A 19,626-nucleotide genomic window follows, 5' to 3' on the forward strand; every position below is an offset into this window, starting at 1 on the left:
AAAAAAAAAATGTTTAAAACGTGGGGGAGGCAGAGGGAAGGAACAGAAAGAATGACAAACCAAATGTAGTAACGAGGTAACAACTGGTGAATCTAGGTGAAGGGTATATGTGTTATTTTCACAACTTTGCGTAAATTTGAAATCATTTCAAAATAAAACATTAATTTAAGAAATACAGAAGAGTCAAGATGTTTAGCACATGCTAAAAATACCAATTCGAAGTCAGTGAGAAGAAGGAGGGTAACTACTTATGGGTGTCACGATAATTTGTGGGACAGAACAGCCAGAAGAAATGGGTGGACATTTACCGAAACTCAAAATAGAGAAAAACACTCTAGGCCAAAAGCCAGTGAAATAAACCATTAAAGTACACTGGTGGAGCTCATTAAAGAAAGTTCTCTGTGGATTAAAAAACAAAAAAAAGAAAACGTATGACATATGGCATATGACAAAGGTTTACGATAGACACACAGCAGTTCCGTCGTGGATGAAAACCTCTTAAGAACTAACAAGCACAAGGATGCCTCGGTGGCTCGATCGGTTGAGCATCCAACTCTTGATTTTAGCTCAGGTCGTGATCTCATGGGTGTGAGATGGAGCCCTGAGTTGGGTTTCTGAGCTGGGAGCCTGCTTGGGATTCTCTCTCTCTCTCTCTCTCTCTTTCTCAAAACAAAAACTGACAGACATACAAGTAGAAAAATTAACAAAATACATGTATAAATAACCCACAAAAGAAGACATACAAATGGCCGATAAACAGATTACAAACTTTATTTATTATTATTTTTATTTATTTTTGGGACAGAGAGAGACAAAGCATGAACGGGGGAGGGGCAGAGAGAGAGGGAGACACAGAATCGGAAACAGGCTCCAGGCTCCGAGCCATCAGCCCAGAGCCCGACGCGGGGCTCGAACTCACGGACCGTGAGATCGTGACCTGGCTGAAGTCGGACGCTTAACCGACTGCGCCACCCAGGCGCCCCCAGATTACAAACTTTAATACCAGTAAGGATATAAAAAAACTTTTAAAAGATGCAATTAAAAAAATTTTTTTTAACGTTTATTTATTTTTGAGACTGAGAGAGACAGAGCATGAACGGGGGAGGGTCAGAGAGAGGGAGACACAGAATCTGAAACAGGCTCCAGGCTCTGAGCTGTCAGCACAGAGCCCGACGCGGGGCTCGAACTCACGGACCGCGAGATCGTGACCTGAGCCGAAGTCGGCCGCTTAACCGACTGAGCCACCCAGGTGCCCCAAAGATGCAATTTTTTTAACCCATCATATTGGTGAAGATTTGAAAAATAATACCCAGGTGGGTAAAGCTATAGTAAAATATATATATGATGTAATTTGTAATTTTATGTTTATTTTGTCTTTATTTTTATTTTATTATTTTTTTAATTTTATTTTTTAAACTTATTTTTGAGGGAGAGAGAGTGAGCGAGCACGCACACAAGCAGGCTCTCCGATGTCAGCACAGAGCCCAACATGCGGCTCGAACTCACAAGCTGTGAGATCATGACCTGAGCCAAGATCAAGACTCGGATGCTTAAACCGACTGAGTCGCCCAGGTGCCCCTATTTTTGTAACTTTAAAAAACAGAAGGAAACACACTGAGACGTCACAGGTAACTATGTTCAGCTGCTGAAAAATGGAGACCTTTTCAATCATGTCTACTGGATTTTGACGTTTTGGTAATGAAACGCAATACTTAAGCAATTGGTAAAAAGTTGCTGAAAATGCTGTTCTTAGATACAGGAATAAGTATTACCTGAGCTGCAGAGTGGGGCTTCACCTGCCCCAAAGGTGCTTCACTCTGGTTCCAGGCCTCAGGAGTGGGCAGGGGTTGATGAGGTGGTTTCCCTAGAACAAGAACAAGGAGAGGAAAAGGATTTGCTTTCTCATTATTTCTCCTTCGCCTTCTTTTTCACCTTTTTATTTTAAAGTAAGCTCTATGCCCAACACGGGGCTTAAACTCACACCCGGAGATCAAGAGTCACGTGCTCCACTGACTGAGCCAGCCACGCACCAGAAGGGTTTGCTTTCTGCGTGCACCTCATTTCTGGGTCTCCCTCACGCCAAGCACAAACCCCGAGAAGAACACCGCGTTCCTCCTCTACCCCAGTCACTTCTCTCCTGCAGCACGCGGTGGGGGGTGACGCGCACACAAGACGTCCCGCGGCTGCGTGTGGCCTGACACGGCTTCTCAAAGCAGAAATCAACACCTTCACTAACCGTCCCAAAGTGCACTCTCTGTGCAGCACAGAAAAGTAAGCAGCAGGAGGTTAAATGAATAAACTCAAAGATCCCGCCTGTCATCCTGCAAGCATCCTGTCTCACTCGGAAATGATCCGGGTCGCCGAAGAATACCCATTTGTTAACTCAACTTGGGTTAAGTTACCTAAAAATCTAGGAAATGCATCTTTATTTATTTTTTTTTTAATTTTTTTTTTCAACGTTTATTTATTTTTGGGACAGAGAGAGACAGAGCATGAACGGGGAGGGGCAGAGAGAGAGGGAGACACAGAATCGGAAACAGGCTCTGACATCAGCCATTAGCCCAGAGCCCGACGCGGGGCTCAAACCCACGGACCGCGAGATCGTGACCTGGCTGAAGTCGGACGCTTAACCGACTGCGCCACCCAGGCGCCCCGGAAATGCATCTTTAAGCTGACAATACTACGAGACACAACTACTGTTCAAATAAGGTTTGTCAGAATCACGAATCATCGTGGCTAAACACAAGCTCAGTGAGGACTCCAAGGTTTTGGGGTGTGTGTGAGCTGTAAACACTGATATTTACTGTGTTAGAAACTGAAATAGAAATTTTGAAAAAGCTTATTATCCATCTGTCTGAAGATGGTGGTGAATATATTGCATGTTATTAGCATCTAGTTTACTCAAGGAACCAGCCCTGTCACCGTGGAGCTCCAGCAATGGGTCCCCGAGTACTCCGTCAGCTTCCTCCAGGGGATAAAAGCACATGGGAAGGACAGAATTCGGAAGTGAACTTGTGTTCTTTAGATTTTAAACCCGGAGCTTAAAAGCCATGGAATCCGAAGACCCACGAATGGCCGACGAGCCCCTGCAGAGATGGTCCGCATCATTAGTCGTCAGGGAAACGCAGACTCTAAACCACAGTGAGCTACGGCTTCTCACTCATCAGAACGGACAAGACGGGAAGTCAGTGGTGCCCAGGATGTGGAGAAGTTGGAACCCATGCAAACTGCCACTGGAAAAGTAAGGCGGTGCGGTCACTGTGCGAAAAGTTGCACTTCGATAAGGAGAGAAGAGGAGAAAAACGAGACAAGAGGGAAATCTCTACAGCGAGGTCAGCGTGCCTGTTGTCGGGAGGACCTTCCACGAGCCTGTGGAAAGGCTGCATGGGTCTCGGCCGCAGTCTCAGCCACAGGCGCCCCCAGTTATTCGCTGTCAGCGCGTCTGGAGACCCACGGTCCCCCTCCTGACCTACTGTCGCACACCCACAGCGTCCACCTCCTCCGTCTCCTCACGCAGGCATTTCTCTGTCTCACGGCATCACAGGAAAGGGGAGACAGCTCGGTAAGGCTGTGTTGAGACCACAGTCACAGCACTTTATTTACAATATATGGCTATAATTGCTCTATTTTCTTAGTAGCTGTTATCCTAGTCTCTTACCGCGCTTAACTTATAAACATTATCGTGGGCGCGTACGTCTAGGAAAAAACGTGCAACGCGTAGTGTTCGGTACTGTCTGCCGTTTCGGGCACCCCCTGGGGCCGAGGGCCCCGCTGTACTCTGGGCACAGGCTTCTGCTGGCGGTGCCTGGCCCACTCTGAGATGCTCCCAGTTGCGCGAGGCAGGATTTCCAGAGCTCCAGTCGAGAAGAACGTGGACTCTTCTGACCTGGAACCAAAATCCAATGGATCAAGAATTGGTCACTGAGGACGGAAGGGATGGGCAGGGGCGATGGCAGCTCTTCTCTGGATACGTCGCTTTCACAGTCGACGTCCTAGCTCTAGACGGGGCCCGTTCTCCCTCCTCTTAGCCAGCCGCAGTCTGTAAGGCTTCAGGGGTCTCCGCTTTTGTGAGCTGATGTGAAACATCTCTAAGTGGCATCTTCTTCTCTCCCTAAGTCCTTCAGAACTCAGATACTCTTGTTGAGTCTTACTTTTTTCTTTTTTTAAGTTTATTTGTTTTGAGAGAGAGAGCAGGGGAGGAGCAGAGAGAGAGAGAGAGAGAGAGAGAGAGAGAGAGAGTGAGTCCCAAGCAGGCTCCTGCTGTCAGCACAGAGCCCAAAGCGGGGCTCAAACTCACGAACCATGAGATCATGACCTGAGCTGAAACCAAGAGTCGGACGCTCAACCTACTGAGCCCCCGGGCGCCCCAGTCTTCTTTTTTTTGTTCAAAAGCAAATCACAGGCCCAAACCAGGGCTTTATGCCTGACCTAGCTGCAACCTCCCCCAGAAATGCAGCTTTAACCGGTTGTCAGGAGCCCTGTAGTCAGTGGAGTTTGCCACTGGGTCCTCTCCAACCCCAAAGGACCCGGGCCCTCACAGGTAGGGAAGGTGATCTGGCTGCAAACAATCCTTTTCTTTCGCTAATGGACCTCTTGCCCCCACTGTCCTTCCTGTAAGAACCTTCCACTCTGTGGAGCCCCTCTGAGCTCCCTCTCCTTGCTGCATGGGATGCTGCCTGAGTCCTGAATCGCTCAACAAAGGCAATTAGATCCACAAATTCACCCGCTTGAATTTTGTTTCTTAACACCCTCCTGCAACACGGTTCTTTACTTGCACCGGTGCCCTGAAAATCGGTGCTCCGTTCTACCGGGACTTGACTGGAAACACGGGCGGTGCGGGCCGGATTTGAGCACGATGCTCACTTAGTTGTCAGGACCGGTCACCAGAAGTTACTCCGGTTGACTTAAGGGGCCGAGGCACACAGCTGGCGAAGAGCTGGGAAGGTCACCTCCAGCAGGCCATGGAGCCTCAGGGTAGTTCTGAAACCTTGGGGTAAAAGGAATTTGCTCAAAATCATTTAGCAGATGAAACCAGTGCGTTACTGGCTTCCTGGCCTCATCAGGACAACAAACGAGAAGCTTGTAAAAAGTCCAATCTGGACTCCTGATGGAAACTTCTAGCAAAGTGAACTCAGGAAAGCTGGCTCGGTGTATTAACATTCTTGCTACACCTATGGACATAATCCAGCCAAGTGACCAACCAGCCGTGCTTATGATCACGAATCATCCTTGTTTGAGCTTATGTTTTATCCGACGCAGAAAAACGGTAAGAAAACAGATGCTCTGGAGTGGAAACCGCTTTGAGGGCAGCAAGGCCTCGGCGCCCACGGCCCGCCTCCTGCCCCACAGACCCGCAAGTTGAGGCGCGCTTGCACTTTACGAGGTCAACCCACAGTTTCCCCGACAGCCCCTCCCCTTAGAAAAACCAGATCCGGGGGTGCCTGGGGGGCTCAGTCGGTCGGGCATCCGACTTCGGCTCAGGTCATGATCTCACAGTTTGTGGGTTCGAGCCCCGCGTCGGGCTCTGTGCTGACGGCTCGGAGCCTGGAGCCTGCTTCGGATTCTGTGTCTCCCTCTCTCTCTGCACCCCCGCCCCCTGCTCTCGCTGTCTCTCTCCCTCTCTCAAAAATAAACAAACATTAAAAGAAGAAGAAGAACCAGATCCAGCTCCACTTGCAATTCAGGGTCCTTATTCTGCAACTCGAGACTGGCCCTTTCCTTGGAGCTGGCTGTCACTGCTGAATGACAAGAAAGCCCCAAATCTGTATGTTTTTTCATAGGTGTCCAAGAGCCATATTTTGCCTCCTTCTGGAAACGACCCTTCCAAACACCTGATTAAAAACGTCATTTTTTCTGCCCCCGACGGCGCTGAACATCAGAAAGGACACTGCACAACCTGACCGGCAGGACCTGTGACTGTCTGGATATTTCACGCCGAGTGACGCAGCGGGAAAATGGACGGCGCACGCGGTGAGGAAGGGAAGGAGAATCGGGCAAGATTTTAACACAAAAATCGTGGTTCTTGGCAACTACACATATATTTAGAAAGAACGTTAATAAGTTGGTATGATAAGGCTGCTAAAGGAACAGGTTCAAAAGTAAAATTCAACACGTTTGAAAATGACGAAAAAATCCTGGAACTCTCCTAAACAACTTGAGTGAAACAGAAAACCTGAGTCCATAATGGCAGAGTATCTGGACATTAATCAAAGTGATGACGCTGTCCCTCAAAACCTTGACACTCAGATGGAAGATTCACACCTTAAAAAATGCAATCACTAAACAAGAATAAAGTAAATGTTAAAGAAATCAGGAAAAGAATAATCAAACAAACCCAAAGAAAGGAATGAATAAACGTGAAATAGTAAACTTGCAAAGACACAGGAATCCGGGGTGCCTGGGTGGGGCCCTGTGTCTCCCTCTCTCTCGGTCCCTAACCTACTTGCATTCTGTCTCTTTCTCAAAAATAAATAAACATTAAAAAAAATTAAAAAAAAAAAAGACACAGGAATCCATCCACTGGCGGGAGGGAGGGAGGGGGAGGGGGAGGGGGAGGGGAAGAGATAGAGGAAGAGGGGGAAGGGAGAGAGAACGAGGGAGGGAGAGGGACAGAGAGAGAGAGATGAAGGGAGAGAGGGAGGGGGAAGAGAGGGAGAGACATGGAGAGGGAAAGAGACAACATGGGCGAGAGACCGAGGGAGAAAGCGGGAGGGAAGGAGGGGGGCGGGGGGAGAGGAGAGAGATTCCCAGCAGGTCTAATGAGATCTCCAGAAGAGATTAGAAAGAAGGGAAGAACATCTAAAGAAACAATGGCTAAAAATTTCAAAGAATGGGAAAAACCAACAAACCACAAGTCTTAAGATTAAAAAAAACAATCCCATTCCTGAGCAGGTTAAAGTAACACCAGCCCACTCCCGCTCAGACCCAGGCTGGCGTCACAGGAGAAGAGCGGCCAGAGGGAACAGGGACACCCCCCCCAGCCCCCCAAGGAAGGGGCTTCACCGGCCAAGGGCCAACTTCTTCAAAGACAGAGAAACACCCGCTTTGCAAAGGTTATAAGAAAATGCCGACATAGAATTTTCTCCGGCCAAGCCATCATTCTAGACCCTGGTTCACAACAAAATGTGGGCCGCCAGAGAGAGGCTCCGGGAAGGTGTGGCCGCAGGCGTCAAGGAGCCCCTGGCAGGCGGATGCAAAGCAACAGATCACCTTCTGCTCACCACAGGCTTTTAAACGTGCATGTAATTATGAAAAAGAAAGGTGGGGAACTGTTTACTCATGTGTACCTGCTCAACAGTGTGGGGTCAGCAGGCCAACGAAAGCCTCATTTGTCCTTTTTTAAACTTTTTCCAAATGTTTTTATTTATTTTTGAGAATCCCAAGCAGGCTCCAGGCTCTGAGCTGTCAGCACAGAGCCCAACGCGGACTCGAACCCACGAACCGTGAGATCACGACCCGAACCGAAGTCTGGACGCTTAACCGACTGAGCCACCCAGGCGCCCCAAATGTTTATTTTTGAGAGAGGGAGAAAGAGAACACATGTGCAAATGGGAGAGGGGCAAAGAGCGGAGGAGACACAGAATCCACAGCAGGCTCCAGGCTCCGAGCTGCCGGCACAGAGCCCGACGTGGGGCTCGAACTCAACGGACTGTGAAATCACGACCTGAACTGAAGTCCAGATGCTTAACCCACGGAGCCCCCCAGGAGCCCCTGTCCTTTTTTTTTTTTTTTTTTTTTTTTTTTTAGCAAATCACTTCTGGACGAACAACAAGTTCAGCAGGAAAACGACATGATGAGGCATCACGCACTGGCAGCACACACGCACTGGAAATCCGAGTTAAACGACGACGCGTTTTCCCTGAGTGGACAGGCCCAGACAGCTCCGAACGAGCACGGCGTCTTGCGAGGCTGCGGTCGGACAAGCGCTTTCATTCACTGTTGGGAACGCACAAGACCCGCTTTGGCTGGAGGTGGGCTCGGCCGTCCGGGCCTCACGCGTCCTGAGAGGGCCGGTCCAGAGCTCGTGTGGCACGCGCTCCAGCGTGGGGCCGTGTGGGGGCTTGCACACTCACACCGTGATGGACGGACAGGCGCCCGGCACCGCCTCCGGGCCGCGGGTTTGCTCAGGTCAGTAATCTGTGCTTTCCTGTAGGAATTAACACCTCCCTGCACACACTTACATCTCTGCAATGAGCAAACAGCCTTTTTATAATCAGAACACACAAAAACTCAGGGGAAAAGGCCAGGTATGAAAGGCTCCAGGCTGTGTGACTCTAAGTGCCAGGCACCCTGGGAAAAGGCAGAGCTGTGGGGACAGGACAAGGATCCAGGGCTGCCGGGGTGGGGGAGGGACGAGCAGGCGAAACATCCCTGGCATGAGGCTTCCGACAGCACCGTGGCGGGTACGTGGGCAGGCTGTGCGCGAGGGGCGGGCACGCGGACAAGCTCTGGACCTTCCCGGTAGTTTTGCTGCGATCCTGCAACTGCCCCCAAAGCAAAGTCTTTACAACAGCACTGGATGTGAAGATTCTTGCAGATGACCCCTTGAGGAGCCCCGGGCTGCGGAGACAGGGACGGGGTGCTTGCCGCAGGCAGCTGAGGGAGGACACATCCCGGGGCGGGTGCAGGCGGGGCCGGGGTGGGGGGTGGTCTGCAGAGGCGCCCAGAAAAGCGCCCGGAAAAGCACCTGGAAACCACAGGAGACAGATGATGCCACCTCGGCTGGACTGTCTTACGTTATTCATGCTGTTAAACGATGATAAGATGTTTTCGTCACAGTTGGTTTACACGCCACCTGTATTTACGCACCAGATAAATCATCTCTATAAAATAAATGCAGACAGACCAGTCTCGCCTAAAGCCTTTGCCATGAGGTCCAAGCACGCCTGTGGGAGAGCAGAAACCCCACCACCCACATGGTTTGGGGGAAGATGGCCTTCCCAGAAGGAAGCAAACTGAGAGCGTTTGGTATAGCTGCAGATTGCAAACAATACAGAAGTATTCAGAGAAAAGTCCCAAAATCTCATTCGGTAGCTTCCTCCCCAAACCGCAGAGAAACGGACATGTTTCTTCACAGCCCTCCGTCTATGTGCGTGCACAGTCACACGCACGCGCACACACCGTCTCCCGTGTGCCCGCCTGCTGACACAGACACGCTCTCCGGCGGTGGCTTCTGTCCGCAAACGGCTTGTCCAGGTGGCATCTGCCCAAGAGGGGTCAGTTGGCCCGGTGGTGCACAGACGACACCGGGCCCACGATGAGAATAAGCGTTAGGAGCTTTGGGGGTGACCTGGCACCGCCACCTTTTTATTGTATTTGCCAAAGCATCACCCGCAAAGGACCGGAGTCGAACGGCGGAAAAGCCAGCTCTCCGCCCCACCTGGTTCGAGTTGCGGGTGGAGGCAGCACCCGGTGGGGGTGACCTGCAGGGAGCCCAGCAGCGCCCCAAGCTCTGGACTCCGGGGTCTGCCCTATTCCCAATTACTTTCTCACCACAGCGAAAGCGCTGCTGAGAATATCCTGCACATACATCCTTTTCCCCCGTGAAGTATCTTTTAATTAGATTTTTAAGAGAAGGATTGCCGATTCAAAGGGCAGAATGGTAGAAAGAGACAGACGCAGTCAAGTTGTCCAAAAGGTTTCAACGACGAAGACCCCCACCGACACACACGTGCCCCGTGCTCCTCACTGCCAAGTGACACTGCTCAATCTGAGGTTCAGACTCAATGCTGACTTCAGTGGCTTCCTCAGACTCCTGAGGCCACGTGTCACCCGCACCCTCATCAGCTACGTGCACTTCTCCTGGGACTGGCCATCTGGGCCCTTGCGTGTGATCTGTAGACACCTGTTTTAGGTATCGATCCTTTCCGCCCGTCAGACACGTCGAAAACATCTCCCTTTGTCTGTGTTCGCTGCGTCTTTTCCTTACAGACGTTTAAATGTACCGTCACAGCGGTTGATCTTTGCCTTCCCCCGCCTATGGGGTAGTTTACTTTTTAGCCTTGTTTAGGGAAGCCTTTCTCCGTGCTTACGGTTGCTGCGAAGATGAGCATAGGTAATAGTGCACAGACGATGGGGAGAGGGCAGTGTGGACTGAATATCGCACCACTGCTCACATGAAGGCCTCAGAAAACGAGGACAGCCACAGGTCCAGGAGACAGCAGAGTGCTATGGGCCACCAGGTACCACTCTATGGTGGCGCTTTATAGGCTGGCAGCTAAATCCGGGCCGTGCCGGCCGTCTTCCCTCGCCTGGAACGACGTGCCGTTAGTCTACCATTGGCTCGGAGCATATGATTTCCTTACTGGTTTGTTCAAAGACCTTATCCCGTACGCTGTGGCTTGTGAAATGCCACTACGATAAATGAAGTCCTGCAGTGAACCCACATCTAATAAATTCTCGCCAAAGCGGTATCAGTCTGAGTCTCGCCGGCTGCAAGCGAAGCCCCGGGGTTCTGTGAGCTCACAGAACTCACAGTGGCTGCCGGGGCCCGTGCCGCAGGCTGGAACAAGGGCACGTCTCTTTCCAGCCCGGTTTCAGCACTGCCTGTGGGTCTTGGAACCCAGCATCCTCTCAGACACCTGTAGGCAGCTGGGCCCGGGTCGCAGTGCAGACACAGCGGCCGTCACTCGGAGAAGCCCAGCACAGCCGGCCCAGGAACACGGTGGCCCAGAAAGGCCGCCCGCTTTGCAGTATTTTTCTCACAAGTGCTGCCACAGGAACCGGTTCGTGGAAACCCCGTGGCAGCGTGAAGCTCTGCTCTGTGCCCGTGACCCCTGACCCCAGCTTCACTCCACAAGGGAGGCTTCTGTTCTCCCGCCTGAGAAGCCAGGCCAGGCCCTCCCCCGGCCCGTTCTCGCCGCAGGGCGGCAAAGCTTCCCCCCTTCCGGGCGGCAGGCCAGGAGAGAGCAGGTCTGTGAGGCCCCCGACCCGCCAACCCCACGCTCACCTGGGCCGCGGCCCAGCTCCGCTCGGAGCCTGTTTCCTGTCTCCAGGAGCTGCTCCTTCTCCAGGCGGAGGCGGACGATTTCTCGGGCCGCCTCCTTCAGTTTCCTCTGGAGTCGGGGCACAGACGACACCTGCGGGGGCTGTGGCTTCTGGTCTTTGGTCCCCTTGGGTCCTTGGTCCGCAGGGGCCTGTGAACAAAGCCATAGGCAGAGAGCTTGTAAGCCCAGCCCTCCAGGTGGGAGAGGGGCAGGCTGGCCGCCCCAGAGCCCGCACCCCTGGGGAACATCCTTGCAGGATGAGACAGAGGAAGGGCCAGCGAGTCTTGACAATGAAACGGGGACCCCACATGCAGGAGGCCACCTCTTCCATGAGTGGGGTGAACGAAGACCACAGACTGTGGAGACCAGGCCTGCCTCTGGCCTCTTGCGACCCCCACCGAGCCTGTACCTTTCCAGCAAGGACAATGAGGAGCCAGCTGGCACCCACACTCGGCCTCCGGGACTCACGAGGGCTGCGTATGCACCAGGGTGACAGGCTGGGTGCACAGGTCATGGGCACCGGGGTCACCTGGAGTGGAGGAGCCGGCAGAGGCCTCCCTCTGCTCTCTTCCTTACTGTCTGGACCCTGTGCTGTGGGGTCCCTGTGTTGGGTCACCACATGGCCCCGATACACGCATGCAGTCCACTCAGAGGGGTGTTCGGAACGAGGCGGGGAGTAGAGAACGAGAGAGAGGAAGAGGAGAACGTGTGTGCGGGCTGCCTCTGAGCCAGACAGAGGCCCAGAAGGAACTGGTGTCCAAGGCCCCTAGGGAGGCAGGTGGCCTACTTAGGCACGGCTGCTCCCTACACCCATGAAAAGCTGCACTGTGCCCCTGTCCTGGCCACACACGCCAGAGCCAGAGCGGGAAGCAGCCCGGAGTCCCTGGAACAGACCAGCACGCTCTGTCCTGGCCTCGTTTCCTGGTGCTCCTCTCCAGGGCTGGCGGGCATCTGTGCCCTCCAGTGGCCACTGTTCCTCAGGCAGCCCGGAAGCCTCTGGAGTGTGCCAGGCTAGTTCGGCAGGAAGAGAGGTCGGGACGGGGAGACGGCCCGAGGCACTGAGGCCCCAGCACCCAAATCCACACCCTCTCCCCAGTGGCGGGACCCGGGCCTGCTCTCAGCCTCACTGACCTTCTCCCGAGGGCCCAGGACACGAGTGGGGCCCTCGGGTCTCTGGAGGAGCTGGGATAGACCCGGAGGAAGGGAGGACAGGGCGCGCCCTCCCCAGGAGCGCGGTGTTGGGAGTCACCTGAGCCACTTTACGTGAGGAAAGAGCAGCCCTGAAAAGACACTTACTCGGAGGCCTCAGGGAAAACGGACTTTCGGGAGCAGGCCTGCAGCCGGCAAGGCGGCCCCCTGCAAGAGCCCGGAGTCGAGCCCTCACCGGGGGGCCTGTGTCCAGGTTCTGGGGGGCCACACTTGCAAGTGGCCCAGCTCTAGCCCCCATGGCTGCGCAGTGGGCTCTGCAGCCCTGTCCCCCAGCCGGGGGCCGTCCTGGGTTCCGTTTCTGACCCAACTGCTCTGATCTCTTTCTATGCTCTGCCCACGTCCACGAAGTGACTCCTGTGACCACACATTCTGGGACTCGTGAGCGACTGCGGGCTGGGGCCCAGGCGGCTCCTCACGCCAGCCCTGTGGGTGTGCTCCCAGCATCCTGGCCAGGGAGGCGTCCCCGTGGGGACTCTGTTCCAAGGGCAGCGGCCGCCGGGCTCCACAGAGAAGCCCTTAGGGAGGCTGTCAGAGCAAGCCCCGACCCGGGGTGCAGAGGGGCGCTGGCCGGGGCGGCTGGCTCCCACGGTTCTCCTGAGGGTTGCCAAGGCTGCAGGCAGAGCCGGCGGGGAGGACCGCCATCCAACACTGCCCCCCAGTGGACCCAGAGCATCCCTCCCGTTGTGCTCGGGGCTGGAGGGTCGTTAGGACTGGGAGGAAGGTTGGCAGGGAGACCCCTGGGCCTGGGTCAATCCCCCCCGGGCCGGGGGTCACCGGAGACAGGACAGCTGCAGGGATGTGCAGGTGCCGGGCGGGCAGTGGTCTCTGCTGCCCTTGGGGAGGGTGACTGAGCTCTGCACGGTCCCTTGTCCTGGGCCGGGGGGTGTGGGACCTGCCTCCACCCGGGAGAACGTGAGACTCGCACGGGAGCTACTAGGGCAGTGCCCTGGCGGCACCGACCCCCCTGCTCCATTGCCACCGGCCCCCTCACCTTACGGGTTGCTCCCTGATCCGCCGACAGTTAAGTTGGCGACATCAGGCTCCCTGACACCTGGATGCTCCAGTCCGTGCCTCCCAAAACGGACGTTGTCTTCAAACCACGGTTTCGAACAACCGACGTTTACCCCGGACGCAACATTATGACCTGATACACAGGCCACGCGCAGACCTCACCAACCGTCCAGTCATGTCCCACACAGCTGGTTTCTCCCGCCCTGGGCACAGAGCCCCACGTGACAGCTGTCTCCTGGGTCCCTGCAAGGCTCCTGACAGGCCGGTTTTAATGCGTCGCTCGTGGCTGCAGTCTGCGGCCAGGCTGTGACCCCCGGGCGCGGCTGGCTCGGAAGCCCAGGACACCCGTCTGTCCCCGCGTCTGCGATGGGAGCACACCCCTCGGAAGCAGTGTCTGCAGGCTGCTCCCCTGGAAAGCTGCCCTCTCCCTTTGTAACCGAGGTGTCATGGGTGCTGCGTCGCAGCCTCGTTCTCCTTTCTGCTTCAGGACGGCTGCCCGGTGCACCGGCCCCTCTGCATCTGGGGGACCAGCCTCCCGCCTCCACCCTCTCCTTGACCCCACGCTGCAAGTCCTGCTTTTTCTGTGGCCAGCGCCTGAGGCCCTTGGGTGCCTGCGTCCTCCAGTCCCATCGCCCTGTTTCCGGGTCTCCGTGGTGGAGCCCACCACTTATCCTGCTTCCTCTCAGAGCGAGACACTCGGAAACAGGATCTCGGCACTGGGAGCGCTCAAGGCTCCGGGCCGCCAAGATGCTGGCGCTCCCGGGAACGGCCCTCGTCTGGGCACCGGGACCGGCCCTAGGTTTCCTGTGCCTCGATTTCTCCCCAAGGTCACACATGCTTCAGCCCCAGCCTGCCTGCCACAGAATTAAACATCTGGATTTTAAATGCTGCTGATCTGTAGGATCTCTTCCCCCTAAGCAAGCAGGATCCGCGAAGCAGGCGAGGGGTATTATAGGAACCCCCACGCAGCCGACCTCGGGGCCGTGCATGGGCAGCATCGGAGATGAACGGTGGACACGGGGTGAGGGGGCCCGTGGCCGGGATGGCAGGAGGGCTGGCCCTCCGGGTGGTGTTTCTGTGTCCCGCCTCCCCTCTGGGCCGTTTCTCACACAGCTGTCTGCCCCAAGGCGCGTCCAGGCGCTTCCACGCCAGCAGGGAGTGGACCCACCTTCCCTCTAGTCCTCTGGTGACGGTGACGGACGTGGTCCCGGAGCTGAGTCCCACTCATGCCCGTCAGTGCCGCCCCTGGGACCGAGCTTGGGACACATGAGGACTGTTGCCCTATACCACCGCGCCCGGAGCTCTGGGCGCGCTCTGGTACCACGGTACAGTCGTGACCGCGGGCCACCATATAACACAGGTAACCGCGGGAACCCCGGGCCCCCCAGGTAACGGACAGTAAGGAATGCGCGCTCTCAACAGCATTTCCAACAGCCTTCGGTGAGAAGGAAAGTGGCCGGTCTGTCAGATCTGCGGGGACGGCGGCCGCAGGGCTCTCTCACGGCTCGGAACGTTGCCTCAAACATGGAGCCAGATGGGCACTGGCTGCGGAGGGCCTGACGGGGACCATGACGGGAACCCCAGTGACACCCACACGGGGCCCACTGTCACGTGTGTAGGGGCCGTGGCCTCAAGCGCTCTGGGAGATAAATCCTCACCAGGAAAACCCCCAATTTGCATTTCCTTTCAGGGCTTCCCAAAGCCCTAGCAAGAGTCAAGGACTCCCTTTTAGGGGAAACAGAAGAGCCCTCTTCACACGTGCGGGTTTCCTACGCTGGCCTTAAGTGGAGGGTCCCAGGGCCCGGAGGCCTGAGGTGGGGCCGCACCCCTCCGGCACTGTGTCTGCCGAGGACCAGGCCCGACTGTGAGAGCGGCCAGTTGGAAGAGGGGGACAGTGGGGCGGGGTACCCACCTGCCTTGCAAGGGCCACCTGGTCCAAGGCTTGTAACCGCCAGTGGCTCCCGATATGCTCCTCGAGCTCAGCCACCTGCTTCTGCAGCTCCAAAGCCTCCAGGTGCACTTGGCCCACCTCGTGGGGCAGCTCGTGCTGGACGGTGTCCGTGCCCAGGGGTTTCTGCAGCAGCTGGGGGGCCGTTTCAGGGGCAACGTTAGGAGGGGTGCCAGCTCCAGAGGGCAAGAGGGCAGGGAAGCAGGAAAAGGGCAGAGGCGCACAGCAGAAACTATGCGAAGATCGGAAAGGAACACGTTTGTCAGTCTCTCCTCTCTGGCTTAACGCAGTGGCCACGCAGGCCTGTGCCCCACCCGTCCCCTGCAGGGTGGCCTCGGGCAGGCCTGTGCCCCACCCGTCCCCTGCAGGGTGGCCTCGGGCACCTGTGGCGGAGCCTGCATTGGACTCCAAGGCTGGGTGGGGAGCATCCAGGCCGGGAACTGCCCGGGGCGGAGGCAGAGGCCTCAAACCCTCTTCCTGAGCCTAGTACAGGTGGAAACAAACACCTGCAGGCAATCCGGGGCCTGGGAGGGGGAGGGGGGGGGGGGGGGGGTGAAGCCAAGGCTGTCGAGAGGAGGTGACTGACAACTGGGGAGCAGACAGAAGGCAGGAGTGCACGGAAGGTGAAGAAGGGGAGTGCCAGGCGTGCGCGGCAGCTTTGGTCGCCACAGGGCAGCCGTGAGGTCCCCAAAGTGGGTCTCTGGCCAGAGCTCCGGGCCCAGCCCCTCACTTCGGCAGCTTCTCTGGACAACATCTGTCCTCCTGCTGATACAAGGAAGGAAAAAGGAACCAACGGACAGAATGGCACCTCTCTACACTCTGACTTTCCCACTTTATTCTCAGGAAGATAAAAAATATTGTGTTCCTATTCCAGGAACTCCTACAGTGAAGTCCTGGTGAGTATCTTATTCTTTGAATTTGTCACATACGCATCCAAAAAGGTGACCGTTGGATAGACGCTGTTAATGAAAATAGAAACAAAAACCACTTTGAAGTGGACATTTTTCCTCACAATAATCATATGCTCTCTATCAAAACAAAATTAAAGCTTTAAATGCTTATTTCCTGTTTGTAAAGCGTGTGCACGCCTGTGTGTGAAACTGCAGCAGTGGGCAGAACGGGAGGCAGCAAGTCCAGAGCGTCCCGAGCCCCCTCCCCTCGCGTGCGTACGGAGGTCCGTCTGAATATACAAGGTGGTGTGATTCACGTATTCATGGACTCCAAGGACCGTGTGAAATTCCCTCTTTCTGTTGCCTCACGAAGAACATATCCACACAGAAGGCGACAGGGCGGCCCGACACCAAAAGCATAAGCAGGAAGAAAACGCAGACAAAACCAGGAATCATAAAAACTAAAAACCTGTGCTTCAAAGGACACTGTCAAGAAAGTGAAAAGACAAGCCTGAAAACGGGAGGAAAAATTTACAAACTGGACATCTGATAAGGGACTAGTATCCAATGTACACGAAGGACTCTTCGAACCCAACGATAAAAAAGACAATCCAATTACAAATGGGCAAAGGATTTGAAGAGACATTTTTCCAAAGAATGCACACAAATGGCCAATAACTCTATGAAAAGATGCTCCGCATCATTAGCCATCAGGAAAAATGCAAATCAAAACCACTGTGAGGTATCATTTCGCCCCACTGGATCGGCTAGAGTCGAAAAGACAGAAAATAGGTGGTGGGAACCAGGACGTGGGCCGCCGGAGTCCTCACACGCAGCCAGAGGGACACCAAACGGTGTAGCCGCTCATGAAAACAGCTCGGTGGTTCTTCAGAGTCACCATCGACCCAGCAATTCCACTCCTACACGCGTACCCCAGAGAATTGAAAGCAGGGGCTTGAACAGATGCTGGGACACCGTGTTCACAGCAGCGTTCTCCACAAGTGCCAAGCGTGGGAGCAGCCAAGTGTCCATCGGAGGACGGACGGTGTGGGAAACACAGTGGTTTATCACTCCGTCCCCAGAAGGCATGAGCACTGGTTTACGCTACTGCCCGTGGGTGAGCCGCGAAGACATGAGGCCGAGGGAAATGAGCCAGTCACGCGAGGGCAGATTCCGCAGACCCCGCTCACGGGAGAGTCGTCCAGCTCCCGGAGGCAGGGCAGACGTCCCCGGGGGAAGGGATGTGGGGTCAGTGTTCGATGGGGACGTTTTCTGTTTGGATAACGAAAAAGTTCTGGGAATGGACAGTGGTGATGTTTATACACGTTGTGAATGTAGTTAACGTCACTGAACGTACGCTTGAAAATTGTACACTTTATGTATATTTCACCACGATAAAAAAAAAAAAAAACTCTAAAAAAAGAGAAATTATGAATTTGTAGCAATAAAGCACGGCTGTGACCCTGGCAACACGTGTGACAGGGCAGAACTTGCGTCCCAGGAAACAGTGGGTGGCGGCCAGCCTGACTGAAAGGGCTGGGCCTCCGAGGCGTCTCGCGCCACATCAGGGCACCCCCACGCGCTCTGGCGTGTCCCGAGGGGGCAGCAGTCCTGCGTGGGCCCCACCGTGGGCGCTGCGCCTCTGGACTTTCCTCTCGGTGACCGGGCCTTACTGTGTGCACCTTGCTGGGGACATGTTACCTCACAATAACCCCTTCCTGGGAGGGAAACTGAGGCACAGAGAGGCCAAGAGGTCCAGCCAAAGACCTGCCCAGCCCAAGTGTCAAAGGGGAGGCCATACCTTCCGCCTGAGCCGGGCCACCAGGAAGTTCAGGAGATGTGTCCTGTTTCTGAGCCTCCCGAGCGCTAGACCCATGGGTGTGCCATCGGCCGGCACGGCTCCTCCTGCAGAAAGAGGGATTCTGTCAGGTTCAGGTCTCCTTCCCTTGGGGAAGGTTCCGGTCAACTGCCCTCTTTGGGGAGTAGACGTCTGTGCCATCCAGGGCTGGGGACGCTTACTGTCACCGTGTGTCCACCTGGAAGTGAAGATTCCCTAGGACTGAGTGGAAGGCACGTGGTCCCAACACAAACTGAGAGGCACTGGCGACAGGTGAAGTATAACCCTAGTATCGAGAAAGCAAGAATCTTTGCAGGAAAACAGTGGAAGCTTACCACCTAATGTCTGCGGAGGCCAGTCTTTACCAACCTCCTAGTCATCTGGGAATTAGAAAAAATGTTCCTACAACCCAGAGGTCAAAGAAAGAATCAGTAGAGGTAAGAAATTATTTTGGCCTGAGTTATCATTAATACAACACTTACCAAAACTTAATGAAGGGATTGAAAACTGTCCTTTTAAAAATGTTTATAGGGGCGCCTGGGTGGCGCAGTCGGTTAAGCGTCCGACTTCAGCCAGGTCACGATCTCGCGGTCCGTGAGTTCGAGCCCCGCGTCGGGCTCTGGGCTGATGGCTCGGAGCCTGGAGCCTGTTTCCGATTCTGTGTCTCCCTCTCTCTCTGCCCCTCCCCCGTTCATGCTCTGTCTCTCTCTATCCCAAAAATAAATGTTGAAAAAAAAAAAATGTTTTAAAAATGTTTATGGCCAGGGGCGCCCAGGTCGCTCCGTCGGTTGTGCGTCCGACTTCGGCTCAGGTCATGATCTCACAGTCTGTGAGTTCAAGCCCTGCGTCAGGCTCTGTGCTGACAACTCAGAGCCTGGAGCCTGCTTCGGATTCTGTGTCTCCCTCTCTCTCTGTCCCTCCCCTGCTCATGCTCTGTCTCTGTCTCAAAAATAGATAAAAACATTTAAAAAAAATTTAAGAAAATATTTATGGCCATAGTAGCTTTTTTTAGAAAAGAAGGGTGAAAAGTCAATGAGCTGAATAGCCATTTCAAAAACAAGAAGGCCAACTAAATAAAGTAGAAGAAAGGAAAGAATAAAGGTAATACTACATACTGAGAAAACAGAAAATAAATGTGTAATGGAGCTAGCTCCTTGAAAAGGCTTTTTAAAAAGATAAGTTCCTGGGGCGCCTGGGTGGCTCAGTCGGTTGAGCGGCCGACTTCGGCTCAGGTCACGATCTCGCGGTCCGTGAGTTCGAGCCCTGCGTCGGGCTCTGTGCTGACGGCTCGGAGCCTGGAGCCTGTTTCGGATTCTGTGTCTCCCTCTCTCTCTGACCTTCCCCTGTTCATGCTCTGTCTCTCTCTGTCTCAAAAATAAATAAACGTTAAAAAAAATTTTTTTTCTTTAAAGATAAATTCCTGGTAACACTAAGGAAGAAAAAAAAAGTCAACAGAAACAACGCAATCGATGAAAACACAGTTATTACTTTAGATCCTACAGGCTTTTAAAACTTTTAGGACAATATTACAGGCAATTTTATGCCAAATTTTCAGAACCTTAGATGAACCGGATGATTTTCTAATAAAATATCAAAAAGTGGCATGCCAAAAAGAAAATCTGGATCATCTTTTAACTGAAAAAAACTGAATTCACACTTTAAAACCTTCCCACGAGGAAAATCCTAAACCAGGGGGTTCAGAGTTGAAATCTGTTAATGGTTCAGGAAAAACTGACGTCAGTCTGA

General features: G+C 54.2%; 1 protein-coding gene across 12 annotated transcripts in view; it reads right to left on the minus strand.

Moving 5' to 3' along the window:
- The window catches only part of CCDC57 (coiled-coil domain containing 57), a 101,928-nt gene that overhangs the window by 35,415 nt on the left and 46,887 nt on the right, over window positions 1-19,626 (minus strand). For 7 of the 12 annotated variants that reach the window (XR_005785021.1, XR_005785022.1, XM_040456711.1 and 4 more), the window contains 4 exons: window positions 17,845-17,948; window positions 15,118-15,288; window positions 10,949-11,135; window positions 1,773-1,864 (listed from right to left, as the gene is read on the minus strand). Coding sequence is in view for 8 of the 12 variants with exons in the window: in XM_040456711.1 (XP_040312645.1) it covers window positions 1,773-1,864; window positions 10,949-11,135; window positions 15,118-15,288; window positions 17,845-17,948 (554 nt within the window). In the remaining 4 variants the exon portion in view is untranslated. Of the gene's footprint in view, window positions 1-1,772; window positions 1,865-2,665; window positions 4,158-7,729; window positions 8,746-10,948; window positions 11,136-15,117; window positions 15,289-17,844; window positions 17,949-19,626 lie in introns of those variants that run through there. The other 5 variants (XR_005785023.1, XR_005785024.1, XM_040456715.1 and 2 more) reach the window with 5 other exon arrangements.

This window comes from Herpailurus yagouaroundi, unplaced genomic scaffold (assembly GCF_014898765.1).
Source record: "Herpailurus yagouaroundi ecotype Mexico unplaced genomic scaffold, PumYag 217, whole genome shotgun sequence".
Lineage (NCBI taxonomy): Eukaryota > Metazoa > Chordata > Mammalia > Carnivora > Felidae > Herpailurus > Herpailurus yagouaroundi.